This window comes from Callorhinus ursinus, unplaced genomic scaffold (assembly GCF_003265705.2).
Source record: "Callorhinus ursinus isolate GAN/ISIS: 27379988/994484 unplaced genomic scaffold, GSC_fseal_2.0 scaffold2, whole genome shotgun sequence".
NCBI classification, from domain to species: Eukaryota; Metazoa; Chordata; class Mammalia; order Carnivora; family Otariidae; genus Callorhinus; species Callorhinus ursinus.
In genome coordinates this window covers 6,935,326-6,962,676 of record NW_027397064.1, presented here as the reverse complement: position 1 = coordinate 6,962,676, position 27,351 = coordinate 6,935,326, and the positions used below count along the sequence as shown (strand labels likewise).

Sequence of the window (27,351 nt, the reverse complement as noted above, 5' to 3'; positions counted from 1 at the left end):
GAATAAGCTCTGGGACTTTATAGCGTGGTGGCTAATGTTAACAATACTCCATTAGGGGCGCCTGGGTAGCTCAGTCGTTAAGCGTCTGCCTTCGGCTCAGGTCATGATCTCAGGGTCCTGGGATCGAGCCCCGCATCAGGCTCCCTGCTCCACGGGGAGTCTGCCTCTCCCTCTCCCACTCCCCCTACTTGTGTTCCCTCTCTCGCTGTGTCTCTCTCTGTCAAATGAATAAATAAATTCTTAAAAAAAAAAAAAAGCAATACTCCATTATATACTGGAAGGTTACTAAGAGAGTAGATCTTAAATGTCCTCACCACCGCCCGCAGAGTAACTGAGGTGACGGGCGTGTTAACTAACCTGATTGCAGTGATCATTTCACAGATATACGTGTATCAATGCAGCACTTTGTACACCTTAAACTTACACAGTGTCCTCTGTCAACTACGTCTCAGTAATGCTGCGGGGGGCGGGGGGAGAAACTGTGGTTAAAGGACAGTGAGGGTAGGACAGTACAAATGAGCACCAGCCAGGGCCAGTACAAACGTGCGTGTCAGGGCTGCCGGACGCCTGTGGAAGCAGGGACAGACCGGCTCAGAGCTTCCTCGCAGCCCGTGCCGCACAGCGCCGTGAGCAGGTACATGATTTACTCCCGGGGAAGAAAGACGGTTGCGTGATGTTCATTAGCTACCTTTCACCGCACCTGCAACAACATACATGCTACACACGCAACGTGGGAAGCACAGCAGTGAGCCGAATGCCCCCGAGCCCGCCACACATGCCCCGGACAGACCAGTCCTGGGCCACTGACGCCCTCCCTGGGCCCTTTACACTGCCAGTTTCTTTTGTGGGTCTTCACAGAAAGGACATAGTAACGTGGCGGAGAGCAGATGTCCCTGACCCCATCACTCGGCTGCTCACAGAAGCATTGTAGAGCCGTGGGTGGTAGGGGCATAGACACGTGGATAATAGAAGCTACAGGGGGGCACCTGGGTGGCTCAGTCGGTTAAGCGGCTGCCTTCAGCTCAGGTCATGATCCCGGGGTCCTGGGATCGAGCCCCGCTTCTCCCTCTCCCTCTGCTGCTTTCCCTGCTTGTTTTTTTTTTTTTCTCTCTCTCTCTCTGCCTGTCTGTCAAATAAATAAATAAAATCTTTTTTTAAAAAATAGAAGCTGCAGGGTCTGTGCAGCCACAGTGGTTTTAGCGTGCAGAAATCTTAGGGAATCGGCCATTTTTAAATGTCAGGAAAGCACACAGAGACATCCGAGTTTCAGAAAAGTAACTTCCTTGTGGGCCTTCCAGAATGAGGGGCTTCATGCCACATCCCCGAGGACTGGCTGAGTTGACCCTCTGTGTACACTGTACGTTTAGCTCTAAGTCAGTTAAGGAGCATGTTTACCAAAAAGGATGGCTTTCTAGCAGGAATTAGCATAGCAGGACCTGTGTCTAGACTACTCCTTGCCTCCCTCCCTTCCACTTATTTATTAGCTCAGCAAGTACTTAAGTGTTTTTCAGGTCTGTGTTATAAAATCCCATCCTATCTTGCATATATACAAGCATCCTTATATTTTCACTTTCTGTTGGCGGAGTGAGGCATCCAGCTTATTTAAAATGGATATCATGTTAATAAGGAGCAGTTTAAAAGGGGGGGCACATCATATCTGGTATTTTATCCCATTAGACATTAATGTCTTTTGTCAAGAGACTAGTGCTATCATCCTTCCCTGTTACAGTGGTATTAAGGTACAGATTCTGGGCTTAGAAGCCAGAAGAGAGAGGATGAGCTCTGTTTATCTTAGTTCCTAACCATTTTCTTTCTCCTGAGTCACTGACTTAGGAACAGGCAATAAAAGCTGCAAACAATCTTTTATTATTCCCATAGATTTCTCTCTAAGATGATAAAAAGTGGATGTGAGTCACTGTAAAAGAACATCCTTGTAAAAGTATAATAGAACATAGTTGGCTGGGCAAGCCTACAGTCAGTGTAGGATATTGGATTTATAACGTGTGAAGGTACAACTTAGATAGGAATTCTGGTGGTTGAATGGCAGGACGGAGAGCAGGGCCGCTTTCTTATTTGCCGGGGGTTTAAGTTCTACGCTAGGTCCAAACACAATGCCATCAGTTTCAAGATAAAGAGGTGGGCACGGCCCGGCGTGCCCTTTAGTGTGGTCCTCCATCAGCTCCTCTCTGTTCTGTTGCCTTTGAGTGTTCCAGTTCGTTGTACTCTATAAAGGAGCTGGCCCGGGCCCATCAGAACACTGCTGGTATCCATAAAGTTTAGTACGTTTGATACTGTTCTTTAAAACTGGCTGTTAAGAATCTGGCCTTCTGCAACCTCACTCGCTGTTGAAAGTTCAGAAGGACTCGGTAAATAACACCCTTCTAACCCCCGAGTTCTGAACCATTTGGAAAATAGGACAATAAAGGAAAAAGGGGCTGGCAATATTGCCATCAACTCTGATGAAGCTTATGTTGGAGAATGTGGATTTTCTTTGTAGACAGGTGGGTTTCCTACATTTAAATCCTGGCCTTCAAGAAATGTGGCCACCCAGTGACGGCCAGCTCTAGCCAAGCCCCTCCCCTCTCCCAGCACCACTGGCAGTGAGGACCCAAGGGCTCTAGGACTGACCTCTGCTCCCTGGGAGCGCTCATCTTCCCCCAGCCGGGAAGCAGGAAGCAGGGCTATGCGTGCCCAGTTCTCTCTCAAACCCCCAAAGCCAGGAATTCACGCCCTGGAGCAGGGGGATTATGCTGGTGCAGGGCCCTGCAGAGGAGACACCAGGAGTGGGGCCTAGTTCATGCCCACATAACTGTGTCCGGAACTCCACTCACATGAGCAGAGCTGGTGATCAAATTCCGATGTTCCCAGAAGGACTAATAATGGCAGGATTGATTTTTTGAAAAGAGAACTCTCTCAGGTGGCCCCTTCCAGTTTGATTGCCTGTCACCACCCTACCCCCTGGTTTGTCATCCTGCTCTCGTCACCAGCTCAGGCTCCAGACCATGGGTTAGTATCTCCTGGGAGACAAGGTAAATCTGTGTTTACATTTTCAGCAATCTGATCATTGTAAAGAAGGGAAACCTCTCCCTCAGGGCACAAAAGGCAGGGATTTTTTGTTTTCTAAGATTGTACATGTACAAGTAATACACAAATGTGCTCACTGGAAAACAACAATCTAATAGTAAAGTGAACACAAACCCGTCTCTCCCTCACACTTACCCATCTCCTCTCCCTCCATAGGTGACCCTGGTGACTTTCACATCCATCCTTCCCGACTTTAAAAAATTATATAGAATTAAGGTTTTTATTAGACATATCACTCTGCAACTGTTTTAAAGAGTTTTCTATATCCTTCTGGATTTATTCCTATTTTCCTTATCTTTTAGAGTTTTAATTTAAGAGCAGTGTGGTCCATTTAACCATTCCTCTTGCAAACCTTTAGGTGGCGTTTCAGTTTTTTGCTGTTTCTGATAATGATTCAGCATACATCTTTTTATCTGCAGATAGCATGGGAAGGCACCGTGGTTTGTCTCTCTTCTTAGTCCTCTGTTTATACTGAGTAAGCACAAATGCAGAGACACCCCAGGGAAGGAGTGCCTGATGGAGGAGAGTGACCATCCTTACCCATGTAGGGCGTCCATTGTAGGGCAGGAGTGGGGAGGGGGAGGGTTGACCATGATACAGTGCTGACTCCACAAAGGTGGAAACCCAAGCATAGCTCTGTGGGTGAGTCCCAAGTCCTACCTAGTGGTACCTGTGGGTTTTGGGGTTCATTGGCTGGAGACATTTCATTTAAATACAACCTTATTTGAAAAAATGGCCCATTTGGGAATTAATTCTTTTTCAGCAACTCCCAAGTAGACTCCATTGGGAATATAAGTTAAAATACTGCCAGGTGTGATTGCATTATATATATTTAAGGCTCAGGACATGCAAATCTTAGAAAGCATTTACTTCAAAATCAGCCATCCTTCTTAGCAATAAAAACCTGCAGGGGGCTGGGGCTGGTGGCGGTGACCCTTTCTTGGATGGCCTCATGCAGTTGCTCACAAAACACTGCTTGGCATTGTTCTGCTGAGGAGGATTCTTCCTAAAGCTTGTTGTGTGGACGGTGGCTCTGGCTTAAAGTTCAACACCATCAGACTTTATGTTGTCCATTATGTTGCTTTCTTAAGTCTTGGCAAGATGCCTGCTCCTTGTCTGCCTCGCCACTGCACCTCAAGGAAGCCTTTTTGGGTCTCATGCTCCGTTGTACTGAGGAGGAGTTGCACACCTGGCTCACCTCTCCCTGCTACACTTCCTACCCCAATGCCCATACCTGACCTGACCCTGGTGATGTGAGGATTGATCACCTTTGATCTCAGCCAGTTGGTGGGACCGTGATTGGCAGAGAGTGTCTGTACCTCTAGCTCAGATTTCTCTTCTGACTTCCAGACTCAGACTTACAAGCTTTCTCCCTGTGAATGTCTGATAGGCACATCATTTCTGCGTCCAAAAACAGGCTCATCTTTTCCTTCAGACAGATGGTCTCCCCTCCTGTACTTCCTGTCTTGGCAGATACACTCCAGAGAACACCTGTGAATCATCCAAGCTTCTTCCCTCTTTCGGGCCCTATGTTCAGGCAGTCTCGGGATCTGAGCGCCTTCCTCCCTCCTGCCCCTTGTCTTTGTTGCTTTGTGTCTGTTCGGGCTCTTCCTCTTTCTCTCCTGGCTAAAGCAACATTTCCTAACCGATCTCAGTCTGAAAGCTCTCACCTATCGGATTACTCATGCGTGCGGGAGCGGGGGTGACCTTTCTGGTTGTGTCTTATTTATTTATGCCCTCAAGTTTCAGGAGGGATGTAGGTACGTACAGGCATCTATCATGTTACTGTCTTGCTTAATACCTGTCGTTGCTCCAGGTCCACAGTGCTCAGCATGGAGTCCACAGCCTTCTCTGATCTAATACCCATCTGTCTCTCCACGCTCAGCTCTGGTCACAGAAAGCCCAAGAGGCCTCAGCACCCCGGCCCCTAGCACTTCCCCAAGTGAGCCTGTTGCCGCATACCTTGCCTAGCCCCAGGCTCTCAGATGCCTGCAGTCTACAGGGTGGAGGCAGGGCCCAGGGTGGTGCCCTCTGTGACCTGGTAAGCCAGAGAGGCACCTGCCCGGAAAGCACGTTCAGCAACTCGGCACTCCCACTCCACTGACTCAGCCGCATTTCCAAATGCCATGTGCACAGTGTCTCATTTCAGCCCTCCCCTCCTGCACGTACCCCTGTAGTCCCATGTTGTGCAAGTAGCCCTTAGTGTTGCAGAGTTGGCGGTAGCGATGTCCTATAGAGCAGCTTTTTCCAAAGCAAGTGCCTACAGACACTAATCCTAGAGGGTTTGCTGTCCCCAGAGCCAACGGCTGATGTTTGAAGTTTGGGACATGCCATATTCTGAGATTCACAACACTCAGCAGTGAACTAAAGACTCTTCAAGAGTCCCACCTGGTACATCTGCAGACGCTTTGACCAAGGGACACTTTGTCATGTTACAGCTTAGACCGATCCCTCAAAACCCTTTCTGATGTCACAAAACATGGGCAAAGCTCCTCATCTTGCTGTTGGCCCGCTCATGTGGCCCCCATCCATCCTTGTCCCCACCCCATGACCACTGGCTTCAGGGAGCAGTAACGGCTGAGGGCCAGGCTCAGGTTCCTTGCCTGCAGCTGAGCAGCGATGGAGACATAATGCTTCCATTTCACCCTCTGCTCAGGTAGAAATTCTGAGCAGGGAGCTCAATGTGGGGCTCGATCCCAGGACCCTGGGATCGTGACCTGAGCCGAAGGCAGACGCTTAACAGACTGAGCCACCCAGGCACCCCTAAAAATATTTTTATTTTGTGTTTATATTAAGCTAATATTTTTTTTTAAAGATTTTATTTATTTGACAGAGAGAGACACAGCGAGAGAGGGAACACAAGCAGGGGGAGTGGGAGAGGGAGAAGCAGGCTTCCGGCTGAGCAGGGAGCCCAATGCGGGGCTCGATCCCAGGACGCTGGGATCATGACCTGAGCTGAAGGCAGACGCTGAACGACTGAGCCACCCAGGCACCCCTAAGCTAATATTTTAATATGTCTATGCCCTTATTTGACTCATTTGACTTATTATCTTGGCTTCTTGGTCGTCTTAATGTGTTAGATGAGTAATTTATATCCATTTCAAATTTATTTTCTCAACTCCTTGCTCTTTAAGCCAATAACAGGAATAGGCATTTCCTTTAATTAAAAAAAAAGTCAAGGGTTAAAAAATATAAAAACATACATGGTCATGAGCCCTTTAAAAGTGAAGTTTGCTGTCTCCAAGGTGGGAATCTGTGTGGCCTGTAAATACTGCAGACGGACACAGTCGAGAATGGAATCATCAACTAGGGCCAGTTTATCAGTCAAGGATTCTGGAGAGCCCATGTTGAGAAGTCAGTCGTCATTCATTCGTTCATTGATTGATTGATTCATTCATTCATTCATTCAACAAATGTTGATCACGTGCCTCTGTATGCCCAGGCACTGTACCAGGTGCTGGGTACATATATAAAGGGTAATATATCTCCACTTGTTATGGAACTCGGTATCTGCTAAAGGAGAAAGCACAGAAATCATTGCAAAATAATCACAGTTCATTGCGGTAAGTGTGGATAATGACCATTCAAGAGCTGTGGTGACACAGAGCAGATGGAGATCCACTGCCCACCGCTTCTGGAAGAGCTCCACAGAGGGCCAAGATCTCTTCTCTTCTCTCCTTACTTTTTTTTCCTGGAGTTCCTTAGAACCTATCCCAAACATTCTATCACTTTACCTGTAAATAATTCAATATATTTATCTAACAGATAAGGGCTTTACAAAACAAAAAGCAAACATACTGCAATGCCAAATACAATTGGCACGAATTCCTCAGTATCATACAGTATCCGTGTGGTCCATACTTAGATTTCCCTTATTGTCTCAAAACATCTTTTACAGTTGGTTTGAGTGGGTCCAACCAAGCACCACACACAACATTTGGTTTTTTGTTTCTCTAGTCTATTTTAGTACATGTTTAATTCAGCATTGTTTGTAGTGGCAAAAACAAAACAAACAATAAGTAGGACACTGAATATCCATACAGTGGGCAGTGATTTGGCCTATAAATAAGATTAAAAGGGAGTAGGGTGGGAGGGGGATTTTCTATAAACACCTCTATAGGGTTAGATTTGGTACCAAGTGCATGTTATTGTTATACTCAAAGAGAAAATCTTTTTTTTTTTTTTAAGATTTTATTTATTTATTTGACAGAGAGAGACACAGTGAGGGAGGGAACACAAGCAGGGGGAGTGGGAGAGGGAGAGGCAGGCTTCCCGCGAAGCAGGGAGCCCGATACAGGGCTCGATCCCAGAACCCTGGGATCATGACCTGAGCCGAAGGCAGACACTTAACGACTGAGCCACCCAGGCGCCCCTAAGGAGAAAATCTTAATAAAGAAAAAAGTCAGGATAGGGCGCCTGGGTGACTCAGCTGGTTAAGCGACTGCCTTCGGCTCGGGTCATGATCCTGGAGTCCCAGGATCGAGTCCCGCATCGGGCTCCCTGCTCAGCGGGGAGTCTGCTTCTCCCTCTGACCCTCCCCCCTCTCATGCTCTCTCTCTATCTCTCATTCTCTCTCTCAAATAAATAAATAAAATATTTTAAAAAATTTAAAAAAGAGTTAATTTAAGAAAAAAGTCAGGATAATAAAGCGCTTTTCATTACTTTTGTTCTCTGTGACACCTGACTAGGCAGCTTTAAGCGCCTCTCAGAGTTTGGCTGGGGAGAACTCGCTTGGTTTTTTATGAAGTATTCCTTGGAGCAGAGTCACAACAAACCAAGGGTGGTAGGCAGCTTGGGAACTACTTGAGTAGTGTGTAGCTTAACTTCAGTTTGGGCTAATTTTTATTTTATTTTATTTTATTTTATTTTATTTTATTTTTTATTTATTTATTTTAAATTTTCTTTCTTTCTTTGTTTTAGAGAGAGAGTGTGCTAGCGAGCATGCCCGCGAGCCTGGGGGCAGGGGTAGAGCCGAGGGAGAGGGACAAGCAGACTCTGCGCAGAGCCTGACGCCGGGCTCATCTCATGACCCAGAGATCTGAAATCAGGAGTTGGACGCTTAACCGACTGAGCCATGCAGGCATCCCTGTTTGGGCTAATTTTTAAATCATATATGATTATGATAGGAGAATCCTGATGGATCAAAAATTTGCAAATCTGTTGATTCTGTGTGAGTAGAGTGATTTAGGATTAATGCATTGTTCTCACTGCTTAACACGGGCTCTCTTCTCTTTCCACCCCCACCTCTAGGCTTCAACCATGTTAAGAGCCTCCTTGGCACCCGGGTAAGTAATTGCTCTTAGGAATTGTTAGGATGGTAAACAGCTCTAAGTAAAACTAGAATTCAGACTTTGATAAACGTTCATCTTAACAGCCCAGCTTAGAGGAGAGCCTTTGATTAGCTAGAGCTCCGTGTGGATATAAAGGAAATACCAGTAATTCTAAGTAATACTGTTAAACTAAAAGTATCTTTTAGTATTAATTCTATTTATTTTGGCGAGATCACATCAAATGGAAAAAAAATTGTTGAATTGTTCCTATGATGTTCTATAGAGATTAATCTTCTATTGTAGGGCAGTCAACAGAGTGTTGCAATGTCTAAATTTTATGTTCTTTGCTGGCTCACATGGGACCAGGGCCACAGGATAGCTTTGTGGTTGCCTGAGCATTCCTATCCAAATCGATTAGGTTGTCACCCGTGTGGGTGTCTGATGTTCGGGAACTTCATCTGGTATGTATGTTGCAGTAACAAGGAAGTTGAGAACCTTTGGCAGAGGCATGAGGACCAGGGTGGGTTCTGGTGACCCTCTGAGGCCCACCCTTGTTGTGGGGTTTCGGGGGGTGCTGTCAGATTACTCAGACACCTGAGAGAGAGACAGCCTGCCTCCTCCCTCAGTCCTACCTGAGTCTGACGCTGACCCTGCACTTTGTTCTCTTCAGACGGTGGCTGTATAATGTAGTGCGTATGAGACAGACTGCCAGGGTTAAAAATCCCTCCTCTGCTGCCGGCTCTGTGGCCTTGGACCAGTTATGTAACTTCCCTGTGTCTCAGTTTCTTCACTTGTGAAAAGACAGTAATAGTAGTAACTTTCTTATAGGCTTATTGTGAGGATAAAAATGAGTTCATGTGTATAAAGCACTTAGTACAATGCTGGGGGACTTAATAAACTCTCTGGGTGTTTGCTAATGTTATTCCCAGTGGTGTAAGAGGCAAGCTTACCTGCAGAGAGTAAAGGGGGTAGTCAGTGGAGGGGCTAAAGGGGACAACGGAGAAGGTATGACACAGTCCTCTTGGGCAGTGGGAGAGTGGCTGAACCACAGAAATGTGGGGCTGCTGAGCAACTTAATTGGCGATAAATTTGGTGGCTAATATTGCCATTATGGGCAAGTAACTATGGCCTGCGTTTGATAACTTCTCTTCCCTCCAGAGGAAGCACCCCAGCTATAGAACAATTTTAGATGTGGCTTTACAAATGGAACTTTTTTGTCTAGAACAAGACCTTGTTTAAATTTTAAATTAAAAAATCTTTTTTTATGTTGAAATAATTTCACAGTTGCACATATTGTACAAAGAATTCCCCTATGCCCTTCACCCAGATTCCGCATGTTGATATTTTGCGTAAGCCCGGTACAGTTATCAAAGTCAGAAAATTAATGCTGACGCCGTATCATCTCACCCACAGGCCTTCCTCACATTTTACCAGCTGCTCTATTGCGTCCTTCGTCTGGCCCAGCATTCAGTCTAGGGTCACACGTTGATGTGGTTGTCCTGTCTGTGTTTCCTTTCTTTTGAAGTCATTCTTCAGACTCTTTCATGGCCTTCACATTTTCGAAGAATACTGGCCAGTTCTTTGTAATTGGAATTTCTAAAGTATCTGTGTTAATTTTATTTTATTTTTTTTTTTTAAAGATTTATTTATTTGAGAGAGCGAGAACAAGAGAGAGAGTACATGAGAGGGGAGAGGGTCAGAGGGAGAAGCAGGCTCCCCGCCGAGCAGGGAGCCCGATGTGGGACTCGATCCCGGGACTCCAGGATCATGACCTGAGCTGAAGGCAGTCGCTCAACCAACTGAGCCACCCAGGCGCCCATCTGTGTTAATTTTAAACACAGTAGTATCTGCCTCAGGAAAATACGTGTCAGAATAAGCAGTGTGCACATGTGCGTGGCTCTGCTGTGTGATGTGCAGAATAGAACCTCCTCCCAGGCGTGTTTACTGAGATCTCCTCTGTTGCCCCATTCTCAGGCCTTTTCTCCTGGGCCTTATGAGAGGATCTCATTTTGTCTTTTAAAAACTCACATTAAGAAAACTAGCATGTATTTTTTTATAATGTTAATACATGCTCATTATAGAAAAGTTGAACGCTATAGGCACATACAAAGAAAATTTACAGTACCCTAAATGCTGTCCCGCTGGCGTCTTACCTCCTTTCCACCCTTGCACCCACCCTTACCTCTCTTGCACCCTTTAAAACTAATGCAACGACTGAAATGGGTGAAGGAGACCAAGAGGTACAAACTTGCACTTATAAAATAGAAACTCCTGGGTTGCAGTGGACAGCCTGGGAGCTATAGTCAGTAAATACTGTATTGCAAATTTAAAAGTTGCTGAGAAAGTAAATCTTAAAAATTCTCATCCCATGGGCACCTGGGTGGCTCAGTTGGTTAAGCGACTGCCTTTGGCTCAGGTCATGATCCTGGAGTCCCGGGATCGAGTCCCGCATCGGGCTCCCTGCTCAGCGGGGAGCCTGCTTCTTCCTCTGACCCTCCCCCTGTCATGTACTCTCTCTCTCTCTCTCTCTCTCGCCCGCTCATTCGCCCTCTCTCAAATAAATAAGTAAATAAATAAATCTTTAAAAAAAAAATTCTTATCCCAAGAAAGGAAACATGGGAACCTTGTATGGTGACAGAGGGTAAAGAGAGTGTGGTGACCACTACACACTATGTACAAATGGCGAATCATTATGTTGAGGGCCTGCAACTAATGTAATGTAGCTCGGTTACACGTCAATGAAAAGCAGAAGAACCCTTAATCTTTTTTTTTAAAGATTTTATTATTTTTGTAATCTCTGCCTCCAACATGGAGCTCAGACTCACAACCCCAAGATCAAGAGTTGCACGCTGTACCGAATGAGCCAGCCGGGCACCCCAGAACCCATTATCATGCATCTTTTCACCCAAGTCCTCATGAGCCCCCATTTAGTATTGTGCCGGGAGTATTGATCTTAGTATTAATATTCCCTGCACAGTGTCCGGAAAACCATACTGTTGTTTTTGACTTGTTTTATGCTGAAATGATTTATAGAGTCACAGGAAGTTGACCCCCCCCAGGCCCCCTCCCCCTCCCATGGTGAATCTTCTGTGACAAGTACAACATCAAAGCAAGGACGTTAACATGGGTACAGTGCTGTTAGCTAGACCGCAGGCCTCGCTCCCTTTTCACTGGTTCTCCCACGCACCCCAGTCCCCTCCTGTGGAACAAAGGAAACTGGCTTCTGCTGAGGGCTCCACTTGTGTCCTCTCGAGGAGGGTTTGCCAAGTGTCCTACTTGGCACTCTCCCAGAGATGAACCCGCGCTACTTCCTAGCACACCCTTTACTGCCTTGGGGGTCGACGGTGCACCTGCTCTTTACAGTTGTTTTCTAACCCTGGTCTGTCCTTCGCACCCCCCCCCCAGTTCGGTGCCTGGGGCTTGAGCGGGACGATGGCTGCGGGTTTTTAGGGAGAACTCTTGCGGGCCGCTGCTGGAGGTCTTTGGGGGCTTTGCTCCAGATTCTAAATAGGATTTGAGCGGTGCAGCAAGTTCTGGTGCCTCCGAGGTGATTCCATCTCCGTGGGACGGAGACCTGGCCCAGTGTGAACGCAGTGCTCTCTAAACCTGGTCAGGCAGGGACTCCTCCTTCAGGGAAAGACGTTCAACGAAGCCCCAGTACATCCACAGGCAGAACCGAGCTCGATGATGCTGGAGGGGCGGGGAGCCTGGACTTGGTTCCAGGAGTGGAGAAAACAGCTGGGCCGCCGCTGGTGTCCCGATACTCAGGAGGTCTAACGAATGTTCCCTTTTGCCCTTTTCTCTTTCTCTGAACTTGTGTGGCTGAGTAGGAAACTGAAGGATGTCCCATTGCTGCCCTCCTTGGATTATGAGAAACTGAAGAAGGATTTGATTTTGGGGAGTGACCGCTTGAAAGCCTTCTTGTTGCAGGCTCTGCGCTGGGTATGTACCTCTCCCTTGAAGTTAAGAAAAAAAAAAAGACCATGCCGGTTTTCTTGGCTGGCTACCTTGCTTGTATCTTGTACCCCATTTACCACAAATCCTTCTTCGTGCTGCCTGCCGACACCAAGAGCTAAAGGTAAAAACAGCTTCTGAAGACAGCCTTGGCCTCTTGGTAAGAACCGGCTGTTGACCTCACAGTTGCCTGTGCTGTCCCTTGGTCATTTGCTCTCTGCAGTGTCAAGCCTGCCGCCGTCGTCAGTCGTGAGCCAGCCTCCCAGCCCGCGGAGTCGGCGTGGGAGAGCCCAGAGTCACTCTCTTGACAGCTTCACAAAGACCTCTGCCTTTAGGTGCTCCCTGGGGCCACTCGAGCGGACAGCAGGGGTGGATACTGATGAACTAGTCTTTTAAGGGAAGTCAAGCCTCGTCTGAATTGTTGCTTTTCTTCCCGCTCTTCAGATTGGTCCCAGTTAAGCCAGTGGTTCTCAAGATTTTTAGTCTCAGACGCATTGGCACTCTCAAATTACTGAGGACCTTAAAGGCTTTAGTTTATGTGAATTTTATCTACCAATATTTATAGTAGATACTATATTAAATTAAATTAATTAAAACTGAGAACATTTTATTTTTTATTTATTTATTTTTTAAAGATTTTATTTATTTATTTGACAGAGAGAGACACAGCGAGAGAGGGAACACAAGCAGGGGCAGAGGGAGAGGGAGAAGCAGGCTTCCCGCCTAGCAGGGAGCCCGATGCAGGGCTCCATCCCAGGACCCTGGGATCATGACCTGAGCCGAAGGCAGACACTTAACGACTGAGCCACCCAGGTGCCCCAAAACTGAGAACATTTTAAATATTCATTCATTTAAGATGAACAGTAATGAACCCAGAACATAACATAAATAACATATTTTTAAATATAAAAAAATAACCATTTTCCTTTTTAAAATGTTTTTTAAAGATTTTATTTATTTTGAAAGAGAGAGAGAGCACGAGATGGGGGAGGGTCAGAGGGAGAAGCAGGCTGCCTGCTGAGCAGGGAGCCCAACGTGGGGCTGAATCCCAAGACCCTGGGATCATGACCTGAGCCAAAAGCAGATGCCCAACCAACTGAGCCACCCAGGCACCCTAAAAATAACTATTTTCCAAACAAAAAAATTAATAAGGAAATTGTTTTATATTTTGGCAAATTTCTTTAATGTCTGGCCTGATGGAGGGACAGCTGGATTCTCACATCTGCTTCCCCAATTGATTCATCACAGTGTCACACTTCATATAGCCTCTGAGAGATTGACCATGAAAAAGGTAAATCAGGGGCTCCTGGCTGGCTCAGTCAGTAGAGCATGCGACTCTTGATCTCGGGTTCTTGAGTTCGAGCCCCACGCTGGGTGTAGAGATTACTTAAAAAAATAAAATGTTTAGGGGCGCCTGGGTGGTTCAGTCCAGTTTAAGCATCTGCCTTCGGCTCAGGTCATGATCCCAAAGTCCTGGGATTGAGCCCCATGTCAGGGTCCCTGCTCAGCAGTGAGTCTGTTTTTCCCTCTCCCTCTGCCCCTCCGCCTGCTTGTGCACTTTCTCTCTCTCTCTCAAATAAATAAATAAAATCTTAAAAAGAAATAAAATAAAATCTTTTTTAAAAAGATGCATTATATCTTAGTATTATTATGAAAATAATCATGACCTTGTGGGCTCCTTGGAAGGTCTTTGGGGCCCCCTAGGATTCCACAGACTACACTTTGAGAACTGCAGGTCTAGGCCAACACTGGTTGGCTCTTTAACCGAATGATCCGTTCTTACTTAGGCTGTAATCATGTCAGACCCCTTCATGGATCCCTAAATTTCAGGGTATGTTGGTGTCAAAAATGGCTTTGAGTAATTTCCCCATCTCTATAGAAAAAGGTCTCCTCACTTGCACTTCTGATGGTTGGTCGTGCTTCCTGGAATATGGTCTTGAGGAGTACTCTGAGGATGCATCCAGGATCAGCAGGAGTCCTGTGGTCAGTTGGTGATGCCTGCCTCAGCTGACTAGGGTGCGTGGGCAGCGTGAGGAATCTCAGGCGACCGTCCCTACCCCGCACATTGCCTCTGTCTGCTCAAGTTAGCAAACTCATGCTCTGGCTCCCAGTTTGTCCCCCCAGCACCTCCTCTCAGTCCCTGCTACTGAGCCTCTTGGTGAGACAGGGTATTCCTTTGCTGAGTGAATGACATTGTCACAGAATAACCAGGAAGAATAAAAAGGTGTCTTAAGATCTGTCTGTGTCCCCCTCCAGCTTCTCAGCCCTCCACCCTATTCCAGCACCCTGGCCCCGGCTTCGGGGAACTGGATGGAAGGGCGGCAGCCCCCACCTGTGACACTCTTGGCACACCCTCCTTTAATCTGGTGCTCTCTCCCCTCAGGGCCTTCCTGTTTGGCCAAGGTGGATCCAGTCTGTCGGCTACACCCGCCTCTGGAGGCCTCCACCTTTCAGTCCTGGGGGTTTCTGCTGCTCTTGTCTTCTTCCATGTCGTTCTTTACATGTCCAGCCCCTCCTCAGCAGAGACAGGGCCCACAGTCTCAGGGGTCTTTAGTAGGATTTTCCTGGAAAAGCAAGGACATTTGGTCACTTTAGTTACGTGACTTTCTCATAGAATTCATGCTTGTACACACTCACGTACACACCCACATCCAAATTTCACACACTCCCCATACAACATTTTTTTTTCTAGCCCCCTGGACAGTAAGTGAATTCTTCCTTAATACAATGCAAGAGGCTTATGACTTTCAGAATCTACAAAACCCTACCCACCTACCCCTTACACACACACACGCACACACGCACGTACGCGCGCGCGCGCACACAGTATTGCTGCATCAGTCCCTATAGGATAAAGTCTAATTTGTTGGCGATGCATTGGCTCCAAGCCCTCAACAACCTGCCCTGTGCCCACCCCCACATGCCCCCTGCATTTTCACGCCCCCCAGACCCGTACTGTACCACACTTCCTTCCCCGCCCGCCCAACCCCCACCATGCTCACATTCCCCTGTGCTGACTAAATAGTCGGCTCCTCCTTTCTCCCATTGTGTGAGAAAACCTCTAGGTGTTGGTGGACTCTCCCTTAATTATACACTTACCATCTGGGCATTTTATCACTTCCCTTCTCTGGAGATTTCATGTGTGTGAGTTGACTCCTACATCACCCATTAGGAAATATAACATCGCAACTTCTTGTTAGTTGACTGGTTGCCTGGGCAGCTACTCCCACCGCCCCCACCAGAATATTATTTAGTTTGGTTAAATGTGTAGTTACTGCTACTGCCATTTAAAAGATACCCACTATATGAACATTTTTCTCCATATTAAGACTTGGGTGTGTGACTTTTTCTTCATTCTAGCGCTTGACCACATCCCTTCCTGGAGAGCAGAGGGAGACCGTTCTGGAAGCCTACATCGGCAACGACCTCCTGGATTGTCACAGCCACAGCCAGGTCCGTGAGAGATGGGCCAGAGCCCAGCCAGGGCCTTCATTTCGAGGGGGTGATCTTAGCAGTAGGGGGAGGCTTGACTTATATGATATTTCAGCCTAGTGACCGTATGTCGACCTCGAGCTTCTGATAGCTGCTGAGATCTGCTACTCACCCCAGACATTGGCCCACTTTTCACTTCTAATAGAGTCCTAAACAGGTTAGAACTGCTTGATTCAACTCTGGAGCTCTTTGCTGTCATGTTTCCTTTTCCCAAAATCCCAACTCTTTCTCTCACTCCACCCCTTAACCATGAGTCCTGCAAGCTCAGCATGACTTATGGTGGGCAAGGCGGGTAAGCCAATTCAATTGTTTTTCATCTGGGCCTGACTTAAAATATGTTAACACAATATTTGTATATAGTTTTGGACCAGATAGGTCTGATGATGCAGTGGGCAAAGTATGGGATTCGGAGTGAGATTAACTGGTTTTAAACCTCTGCCCTACTGCCCATGAGCCAGATAACCTTAAGTAAGATACTGGGTGTCTGGGCACTTCCCATCTCGGAGAAGGAGCCCTCACCTGCCTCGTGAGGTTGTGGCAATGATTGCGTTTGGTCACGGGAAGGACTTAACCCAGTGGCCAGCACAGAGTAGCCAATACGTGGTGGTTTCCCTCCCCACTCCTCACCCCGTTACCTGTTATCAACACCGGGCTTCACTGGACAGGGGGAGTGAGATCTTGAACATGGCACGTGTGAGGACACTGCGTTTCATTGTCTGCATTCAGTGTTACCCAAAATGATCTAAACACTTTACCTCCCTGTTCTGAAGCTTCACAGGGTGTGTGCTGGGTGGAATATCGACACCCCTTAGGAGCGCTGATGAAACAGCACCCTGCAGAAGCTAATCACACGTTAGTCTGTCCTGCACACAGGCGTAGTGTTTGAGAATTTTGAGCTGCCAGTTTATTCTTTGAATGTAGGTCTTACTACTCCCGTGAAAGAGTTGTATTTAGTTTGAAAAATAGTCTTTCAAATTTTTGACTTATTTCCTTTTACTTTTATTTCTGCTTATTTTTGTAATGGCATTGAAACCAACTTATCAGGCATGAAGCACTGAAAAATATATTGTTGTGACTTTACAAACTCAGATTTGAAGAATAAATTCAATGTTGAATCTTTCTAAAACTATCTTATTTCATTAAATCTGAGATGCATTCCTCCCCCACCCATTTTAGGATTCTGGGAAATTAGAGCATATCTAATAGTCGATGGCCTGTTATAGTTTAATTGGCTTCTTGCCTTTCTTGGTTGTATATATAAAAAACAACGTGTTCTCTAATGAAAGGCGTCTTAGGTTTTGTGATATTTGTCACAATGCTGTGATCTCTGTAGCCCTCGAAGACAGGTCATTTCTTCCCCAAGTCATTATTTTTAATTGCCATGGTTTATTTTAAGCGAGGAATGAGCTGGAGCTATCTTAAGGTGTCAGAGAATCTGCAGAGCAGGAAAACTCGAGCAAAATGGATGCCGTGTCACCATGACACCGGAGAGATTGGCCCTTTCAGCCGGGAAATTGGACCGGTCGTTTAGTGAGTTCCCTAACTGAGCTGTTCTCAGAGTTTAGCATGCAGTCTTATCGCCTGGAAACCTCATTAAAACACAAACTACTGGGTCCCTGCAGTTTCCATTTAGTAAGTCTGGGATGGGGCCTGCGAATTTGCATCCCCAGCAAGTTTTCAGGTGATGCTGCTGCTGCTGGTCCAGGACCACACTTTCGAGAATCACTATTCTTTCTTATTCTCTCGGTTGGTCCGAGAGAGTAACGTCCTATAGTTAATAGCTTTCGGAGTGAGAAGTAGATTTTTTGAGATAACGTTATGTCAGAAAAAGTCTTTATTCTTTGTATGAAACTCTGGGTTGTAAATAATTTTCCTTCATTACTTGGAAGATCTTGCTCCGTTGTCTTTTAGGTTCCAGTGTTGCTGTTGAGAAGTCCACAGCCATTCTATTTCCTGATCCTTTGTATGTGGCCTGGTTATTTCTCCCTAGCAGCCTGTTGAGTCTCCTCTCTATCACCAGTGTTAAAAGATGTCGCACTGATATCTTTCATGAGGTGTATTTTGGTTCATTGTTTTGAGTGCTTTGGGAGCCCTTTCCATCTGACAAGTGCAGTTCTGGGAACTTTTCTCGATTTTATTGTGTTGATGATTTCCTCTCTGTTTTCTCGGTTCTCTCTCTCTCTGAATGTTGGACCTCTTGAACTGGTTCTCTGATTCTGTCTTCTCTCTCATATTTTCTGTTTTTCTTCTTGCTCTGCTTTCTGGGAGATCTCATCTTTATTTTCCATCCCTTCTGTCGAGTTCTTCACTCCCCCTTTTTATGGCAATCTGTTTTTTCATGGATACAGTAGAGCCTCTTGTGTCTCTGAGGCTACTATGAGTGACACATTTTCGCTTATCTCTGGTTTTCTTCTCCCTGCACAGTCCCATTTCCTTCGGGTTGCCCCCGCCATTTGTTTTAACCCTGTCTCCCATATTGGAAACTTGCCTTGGGTTTCTGGTAGACCTTGGTTATCTCATAATGTTTTGAGTGGGGGAATGAAAGCCAGTTGGAAATTCTGAATATGAGGGTAGGGCCTGGAGATGCAGAGCTCCACTGAGGGTGATCCAGGTGGGCTTTCTAGTAGGAACCTCTGATTTTAGGATCTCTGGTTCTTTTCTCTTGGGCTGGTGGTCATTTTCCTCCAAGAAGAGTTTTCTGATCTCCTACCTAGAGGGTGAAGATCTGGGTGCAGCCTTCTGGGAGCCATGTAGGAGAGAATAGGATGGGGTGCTCTCTGTTCAGTATTCATTCTGCATTTAGGCACTGTTCCTTCTCCCCATTTGGGTGTAGAAGCCCTGCTCACCTGTGCCAGGTGTCCCCCTCTGTTAATAGGATTCTTTGTCCCCTGGGTGCCCATGGTTCTCAGTCACGCCACTTCGAAGAACGAAGAGGTAGACCAGACAAAGAGTGGTGGGCAGCAAAACAAAGGTTATTGAGCAAGAGTGTAAAGCTCCCGGAGCCGGTGGGGGGCCTGAGTGGGTTGCCCCCGGAGTTTCTAAGTTGAGGGGTTTTTATCAGCTCTTCTGCAAAACTATCTTAAGCAAGCAGAGTGTGCTGAGTCATGCCAATCAGGGCTTTGGTCACATATCTGTCTACCTATTAGGTTAATGTCTCTGTGCTGATGGTCTTTTTTTGCTGACATCTGGGGGCTTAGGTCTTAACTGCCCCTTGCCCGTGATATTGACAAATGCTTGTGGTTAATGGTCTTATTTTAGGACATTTTGCAGAAGTCATTTCTGCAAAGGCTGCAAAATAGAATGCAAGTGTGATCCTGTCTAAGCTGCAAAACAAGACGTTAGTGCTATTTCATCTTAGCTGTCTCCATATTTTCTTGTTGGGGACCCTGACCCTGACCGCCCTACCTGTCCAACTCGCTCCTCACAGCCCCAGAAACCTTTCGTGTTAGCCTGGCAAGGGAGTACCCCCAGACTGAAGGGGGGGAGTAGGCGGGAGGACGGTGGGGAGGAGCAGCAAGAGTGGGACCCAGCTGCGGCTTTCACAGCTTTCACCCATTCTTCTTTAGTTTTTTTTTCCTTTTGAGGATGAAGTGCTATAAATTGGGTAATTCCTCATTGCCCATTGCTGCCTTCGAGACTTGGTATTCTTGGGTCTGCTAAAGTCTGTCTGGTGACTGCATTCCCAATTCCGAAATCGTGTTGTTAGCATTACTTGTGCTGCCTCTCTGTCCTTCAGAATTTATGCCTTTTTTAAAGAACTTCATGCACTGTAGCTTTACTGTGGTTTGCAGGGAGCAAAATTAGATGCATGTATCGGATCTGTCGTGAACCTGGAAAAACAGGAGCAGTGGTCATCACAAACAGCATTCCTCCCTTGTGCCAGCCACGGGCTAAGCGCGCTGTATAATTCAGTCTTTCAGCTTAGAGTCTCAGTAACTTGTTCTTGTCAACTCTCATAAAAAAGCCAGTTGGAGGGGCGCCTGGGGGGCTCAGTCGTTAAGCGTCTGCCTTCGGCTCAGGTCATGCATGATCCCACGGTCCTCGGATCGAGCCCCATATCGGGCTCCCTGCTCTGCGGGAAGCCTGCTGCTTCTCCCTCTCCCATTCCCCCTGCTTGTGTTCCCTCTCTCGCTGTGTGTCTGTCTGTCAAATAAATAAATAAAATCTTTAAAAAAAAATCAATTGGAAATTGAGATTTCCAGATGAACTGTTGTCTTCAGTCTGTTTCACCTCTAATAACTGCGCATAGAGGCAGAGAACAGCAGGCCCACAGAGGAGCCGCATGTTTAGCTCTGTTTCCTTTAACCTCATCGTTTGCCTCTCTGGATGCTTCCACCCGCAGAGGAGAGTGCTCCAGCTGCTGCACTCCAGGAGCGAGGTGGTGCGGCAGTACATGGCCCGGCTCGTCAATGCATTCGCATCTCTGGCAGAAGGTGAGTCGTCAGCTTTCTTCAAAGAGAACGGCTGGGTCTTATTTAATGCATTCTGTTCCTTTGAAAGGGGACGTTCTTCAAGTTTCTTAAAGGCGCCATATGTTTCCTCAGTATATTCCTGTTTAGTGCATCGAAGGTGTCTCGTGCAAGTTGGTTGTTGTCATATTGCTTAGTTTATGTCAGAGCAAATTTTGATGGTTTTAGAGTTTATAAGCCTTCTGGTTGTATTTTATAAGCTTCCTGGTTTTGTAACAGTACTATTTAGATTGTTTTCAAGTATATAACAGGTAATGCATTTTCTGTAATTTTCTGCTTAAGGCAAAATAAGGTTAGTGAAATAATCAGAACTGATCCCATAGGCACTGCATCATTTCCTTCAAGAGAGTACAGACCTTGCCTGGTGGGCTCAGTCAGTGGAGCGTGTGACTCTTGACCTCTCAGGGTTGTGGGTTCAAGCCCCACACTGGTTGTAGAGAGTACTTACAAATAAAATCTTTAAAAAAAAGCAGATAACTTCTAAAACCAAGAGAATTTGAAAATTCCAAAAGTAGTACATACCAAAGCTGAATTCAGAATGACTTTACAAAGTATCATTATCTTTCATAAGTTCTACTTTGTTTCAGCTTTTTAAATGTGAATAAAGGGAGTTTTCAAATTATGAATATATGATACTCCAAAAGTTGGTTCACTCGATTATTTTTGCTTGTTCTTCCAACCATTTAGCAGACCTTTATTATGAATGAAGGTACATGCATTAACATCATCTGTATCAAGACACAAGTCCACAATGGCCTAGTGATAACTCAAGGCTTATTGTAGGGTCCCAGGTATGGTTCCCAACTCCTTCTCCAGGCCACGGGTACATCTAGAAGGAGCAAGGAGTGTGGCCAGAAAGCATTACTATTTGACGGCCTCTATTATAAAGACTAAGGAGCCCATAACATATAGATTCCTCACCTTCTTTCTCCCTGTAGATCTAGCAGTGTTCCCCGCAAAAACATAGTGATGAATTATGTTTAAAGATTATTTATTTATTTATTTATTTGAGAGGGCGGGGGCGGGGAGGAGAGAGAAGGAGAAGCAGACACTCCAGTGAGCGTGGAGCCCAACACGGGGCTTGATCTCACAATTCTGAGATCACGACCTGAGCTGAAATCAAGAGTTAGAGGCTTAACCGACTGAGCCACCCAGGTGCCCCATGATGAATTATGTTTCGATTATAAGAAGAGTGGTTTTCTCATCATTAGATAGTCAATTGGATAAAACCACTTTGCAGAAGAAATAGGTTCTAAGTTTTTCTTAGAACCTAAAATTACCTAAACTCTACATGTATTACATGCCATGTGTTCATAGAAAGTGATTTTGGGGCATGAACTTAACACAAGATAAATTCTCTGACCATGCATCTCTGGTTATATTATTAGGTCGCCTCTACCTGGCCCAGAGCACAAAGGTGCTGCAGATGCTGGAGGAAAGGCTGAAGGAGGAAGATGAGGACATCGTCACCCGCGAGAACGTTCTCGGGGCCTTGCAGAAGTTCAGCCTCAGGTGCTGACTGCAGTAGGTCTTGGTGGCTCCTGTGAAATCAGATAGGGCTTATGTGAGCCACTGTTTAGTCCCAGGGGCAGCCCAAGAGGCAGATGATATTTTCAGTTAACATTTAGGAGAGGTTGGGTGACTTTCCAAGATAGAGCTAGCAAGCTTATCTCGAATCCTCGAAACCCTCTGCTCAAGCTGCTGCAGAGGGAGGAAGTGCTGTTGCGGTTTCCTCGTGACCAGTAGCTGGTGCTGACCAGGGGCTGGATTGTGTTCCAGGCCACATGCCCACGAACAAAACCTGATAGGGCTCAGCCTGCACGTTGCTCACAGCCCGTGGTGGGAGGTGCACGTAAACACACAGTCACGTCGGTGTGCTAGGTAGTTCCGTGGAAGGCAGGTTTGGAGCCTCCCGCTTCCAGCCGCCCACCCTGTAGTCTCCGTCTGGACCCTGTCAGGACTTGGCATGCTCTATCCACCTAGAGCTTTTTTTTTTTTTTCATGAACAGCATTATCGAAGTGTACTCTCATAGCACAAAATTCATCCCTTTTTAAATGTACCGTTCAGTGATTTTTAGTATACTTACAGAGTTGTACAACCATCACCCCAAGCTAATTTTAGAACATTTCCATCACCACACAAAGAAACCTCAGGCCCATTTCCAGTCCTTTTCCCGACCCCCAGCCCTAGGTAACCACTGATTTGTTTTTTGTAGTGTTACCCATAATGGACATTTTTAGATAAGTGGAATCATATAATATGTGTTCTGTTTGACTGGCTTCTTTCACTTAGCATAGTGTTTCTGAGGTTCATCCATATGGTAGCCTGTGTGAGTACTTTGCTCCTTTTGTAATGCTGAAGAACACACCATTTCATGGAGAGACCACATCTGGTTTATCTGTTCATCAGTTGATGGACATCTGGATTGTATCTACTCTTTGTGTCTAATCATGTTCTGAACATTTGCCTACAAGTCTCTGTGTGGTTGCAACCTTTCCCTTCGCCTGCATCAGTCAATGTCTAGGAGTGGAGTCACTGAGTCATGGAATTCTTCCAACATGTAGATTCCCTCAGGAGCACCTCACTGTCTCTTTGCCACAGGAAGAATTCTAGTACCTTGAGTCCTCAGCTTTTTCTGATCATCAGTCCTCTTCTGGACATACTTGCTTCCTGTCAGATGTGGTTGACACGTGATTGACTCTCGCTAGGAACCTAAGGCCTGCAAAGTGACTTGTTCTCAGTGTGCACATTTAGAGAGGGAAAGGAGTAGGTATTCAGTTCCTACTGTTTGCCAGGTCCCTGCCAATGAAAAGTTCTTGTTCAAACTATGTGTAAATTGAAAAGTAAACTCCAGTAGCAAAGCTCTTGTTTCCTCAGATCATATGAACACTTGGTTTTTATTTGTTTAGAAAGATAATTTAGGTTGATGTTGACCATATTTGGAAAATTTTTGGAAATTTAGTAACTACAGTAACAAAGATAAGATATAATGAAGGAATACTTCCTCCTGGTAATATAGATATTTATTGCCAGTTTTTCTTGTGCTTCAAACAGTAATAAGCTGTTCTGTTCTAGAAATATGCTTAATGTTTTTGCAATGTTCTAGGGTCTGTACAATGAAGGTAGAAAGTAATTAGGATTACCAAGAGTGTAGCCTTCACTGTATTCCAGTAAATTTCACCAGTGAGGTGAGTGTGGTGTTTAAGAATAGCACAGACAGGCGCCTGGCTAGCTCGGTGAGTGGAGCATGTGACTCTTGATCTAGGTTGTGAGATCCAGCACCATGTTGGGTGTAGGGATTACTTAAAAAAAATAAAATCTTAAAAAAAAAAAAAAAAAAAGAATAGCCCAAACAGATAATGTCCTGGGTGGGAGTTTTTCCGTAACCTGTTCATTAGGGGATGTGCAATGGTGTTTCTTTCATGGTGTTTTGATTTTCAAAGAATTCACATGACTTCTCATGGTGATACCATCATGCTGAATCTCATCAGTTCTTTGGTCGGGGGAGGGGCAGAGGGAGAGGTAGAGAGTCTTAGGCAGGCTCCAGGCCCAGTGCAGAGTGGGACATGGGGCTCGATCTCACAACCCTGAGATCATGACCTGAGCTGAAATCAAGAGTCGGACGCTGAACCGACTGAGCCACCCAGGCGCTCTGAATCTCATCAGTTCTTAAGGTTGGCAGGAAGACATTCACCATAACACATTTGGATGAGGTGTTGGATTTTATAAGATCTTACACCTGGACTTTGGGCAGAAAATAATTCTGTATAAATTGTATTGCCCACATCATTAAACTACCCTTACGTTACAGAGACCTGAATCAAAATGGAATTGAGCTGGTTTTTGGCTTTTCTTTGTTTTTACACAGCTCAAAGTGCCTAGCCGGACTAGAGTTTACTAAAAATCTGTTTGTCAATGAATTATTTCTATGGCTGTCTCCTGGGTGAGGTAGACCAAAAGCTTTCAGTAAATATTTATTAAATATTTGAAGTAGTACTCTGCTCATTTTAAATAGAAAAAGAAATTTTCGAGGTAGAAGTCCTCCTGACTGCCTTGTCTCTCTCTAAATCTTAGGGATACCTGCAAAAGGTAAAGAATTTGTTGTTTCAGTTGTGTGTGGGTCTAACAACAAAATATTCTTCAGAGTCTGTATCTTCCGCACAGTTTGTCTTGTCTCCTTTTTTCCTTAGGATTTACTTATTTATTTGAGAGAGAGGGAGCCGGGGAGGCGGGGGGGAGACAGAGGTAGAGAGAGAATCCTCAAGCAGACTCCCGCTGAGTACAGAGCCCGGCAGGGGGCTCGATTCCAGGACCCTGAGATCATGACCTGAGCCAAAACCAAGAGTCGGACGCTCAACCAACTGAGCCACCCAGGCATCCCATCAGTTTGTCTTTTCCGATCGTCATGCACATCACCACGCACTCCTACAGGGAAAGTTTCTTGCCAGCTTTAGTTGACCTGTAGGCTTTTGCATCCTAGGCGCCCGCTGCAGACAGCGATGATTCGAGATGGCCTCATCTTCTGGCTGATTGATATTCTGAAGGACCCCGATTGCCTGTCGGACTATACACTGGAGTACTCGGTGGCTTTGCTCATGAACCTCTGCCTCAGGAGTGCAGGTTTCTCAGCCCCCTGTCCCTGGGCCCTCTGGCTTTAGTGCGGGGGAGGGGAAGAGAGCCTGACTGTCGAACCTGGATGACCACCCAGCCTGATGTGGTTTGCCTTTAGTCTCCCTCATAGAAAACTGAAACAGAAATAGAGTGTAAAACATTTCCAACTAGGTATGTGGGTGTTGAATCCCTGAAGCCAGATACCATTCTGGCCTTGGAAAAGAACATTTTAGAGGTATGCAGTGCCCGAATTAAGAGGAAATTAAAATAGTTCACATTTTTCTTCAACTTCATTGCATTATTCAAAGGTAGGAGGTGAAGAATTATGATCCATTCTATCCAAAGACAGAGAAATATGTTTCCAAGATTCTACAGGGCTAAGTTGGGGGGCAGAGCAAGGATGTCAGACCGTGTCCCTGCTCCTAACCATGCCATCTCTCCCCCTTCACTCCCCCAACATGGGATTCTCCCGTGCACATCTCAGGACATTTGATCCATAAAAGTAGTGATTGCAGCTTTTCTAGAGGTTCCATCCCATTTAAGTCATCTGTTACCTGGGTTGGAAGAAGCTTCTTTAGAAGAAGTGCTAAGTCCAGCCTGTGGCTGACCCCGGTCTGAGCAGCCCCAGTTTTGGAAGAAGGTTACATAGTTAAATAGCAGTATTTGTGAGAAGCTTCTTTGCCTTTGGATGCTTTGTAATCTGAACCACTCATGTGTTGTTGACTGAGTAAATGTGATTTCAGTCTTCTCTTAAAGAATAGCATATGCAAGTATCCTAGCTTTAAAACGTTTACCAGATTCTAAGCAGCTTTTCTTAGTATCACCAATTTATTTGCAGTGATTGTTATGATGTTTGGATTGGCTAAGACACCTGTATGATTTTTATGATGATGGTATGTGCACCTGGGAGGCAGAGCATTGCTCTGGAATAGATTGTGTTTCCACTCACGGTCATGAATAGCTCTGTGCCCTCTGTGCCACCATTTACTGAGCACTTGGAATGCGCAGCCTGTACTGAGTTACTTCCTTCTGCATCACCCTTTGCAGTAGATGTTAAAAATCCCTAAGGAATCCCAGGAGGAAGAAACTGGAGCCCAGATTAGCTAAGTGACTCACCCAGGGTCACACGGTTCATAAGCAGAGAAGCCAAGATTTGTGTTCAAGTCTGCCTGACTTGAAACTGTGATTGTTGTGCGTTTAGACATGTCGTGTTTTGTCTCATTGTTTTTTCTAAAGGGAAGAACATGTGTGCCAAGGTGGCGGGTCTGGTGCTAAAAGTTCTTTCGGATCTGCTCGGCCATGAGAACCACGAGGTACTGGGCCAGCGCTGCTAGCCTGGGGATTGGGGGAGGCTGGCCACACTAGTCAGTGCACCCCCTCCTCCAAATTCTGGAACTGGGAAGCCGGAAGTTGATCCCAACTCCTCATTTCCTATCACTCCACCATCACTGGTGTGTACCAGCTCCCTCCCAGGCCTCATTCTCCTCCTTGTCACTTACCCTGCTTCATTCTTCCCCCACGTCGGCTCTCCCTGTGCTGCGGCGCGGCCTGAAAATTTAGTTAACGCTGTTGCTGCACGTGTGTAATTGTGTCAGTAGTATCGCGCTCTAGATCGCATTCTTTTCCTACCTTTTCACTGTGTTTTTAGACTTTCCTGTGTTGCTTTGTATACATCTCATTCCTTAATCTCGCCCCTGCAAAACAGCCCCTGTTTGCGGCGCCCCCATCCAGTCCCCCAGGCTTGTCCACCTCAGCTGCCTCCAGCCCTCAGCCACCACGCCGGTCCTCGGTGACATCGCCATCCTGGCCCCCAAGGGCCCCTGGGTTGCAGACACACACATCACTGCTGGCTCGCCCTGTGTGTCCGTCTCAGGTCGGAGTCCTGCCACATTGTCCCACAGAGTGGCTTTACCGGCTTCTGCTCTCCCCCGTGTCCTCCCCAGCACCTTGGGATTTTCTGTCGTCTAGCCTATGGGCCATAAGCCCTTTTAAAATGAAGTAGAGGTCTTGATAAACTAATTAACAGAAACTTCGAAATGGTATGAGTGTTCTCTCACTGGCTTTCTGCAGATGCCTGTGCAGAAACCGTGGCATGACTTGGCACCTGACGCCAAAGCCTCAACAGAAACCTGACCGCTCTAGCCAGATCAGGTGCACGGGTGTCTTAGCAGGACAGGACTGAGTACCACTGGGTCAGAGTGAGGCACTTAGTTGCAGACAGCTCCCCTTCTCTTCATTTCTCTCGCATCTTCCATACCCCTGCCCCACCCCACCAGCTGAGTGACCCGGGCTGCTTCAGCAAGTGAAGGGTTGGTGGTTGTTACAGTGTATGCCATGCTTTTTATATTTTAAAATCAAGAGCTCTTAACTACTTCTAGACTCTGTTCTCCATTTTATTCAACAAAGGCAGTTGAAGCCTACGGGAAATATATTCAGTCTCTAATAGTAAATGTTGGTTTCAAGTGTTGGA

The 27,351-nt window shown here is 46.1% G+C and overlaps 1 protein-coding gene across 4 annotated transcripts in view; it reads left to right on the top strand.

Moving 5' to 3' along the window:
- ARMC9 (armadillo repeat containing 9) overlaps positions 1–27,351 on the top strand; it is a 141,910-nt gene that overhangs the window by 31,031 nt on the left and 83,528 nt on the right. For all 4 annotated transcript variants that reach the window (XM_073877346.1, XM_025889757.2, XM_025889785.2 and 1 more), the window contains exons 9-15: positions 8,335–8,369; positions 12,185–12,296; positions 15,669–15,761; positions 20,143–20,233; positions 21,658–21,781; positions 24,751–24,890; positions 26,118–26,194. In XM_073877346.1, coding sequence (XP_073733447.1) covers positions 8,335–8,369; positions 12,185–12,296; positions 15,669–15,761; positions 20,143–20,233; positions 21,658–21,781; positions 24,751–24,890; positions 26,118–26,194 — 672 coding nt within the window. The remainder of the gene's footprint in view (positions 1–8,334; positions 8,370–12,184; positions 12,297–15,668; positions 15,762–20,142; positions 20,234–21,657; positions 21,782–24,750; positions 24,891–26,117; positions 26,195–27,351) is intronic.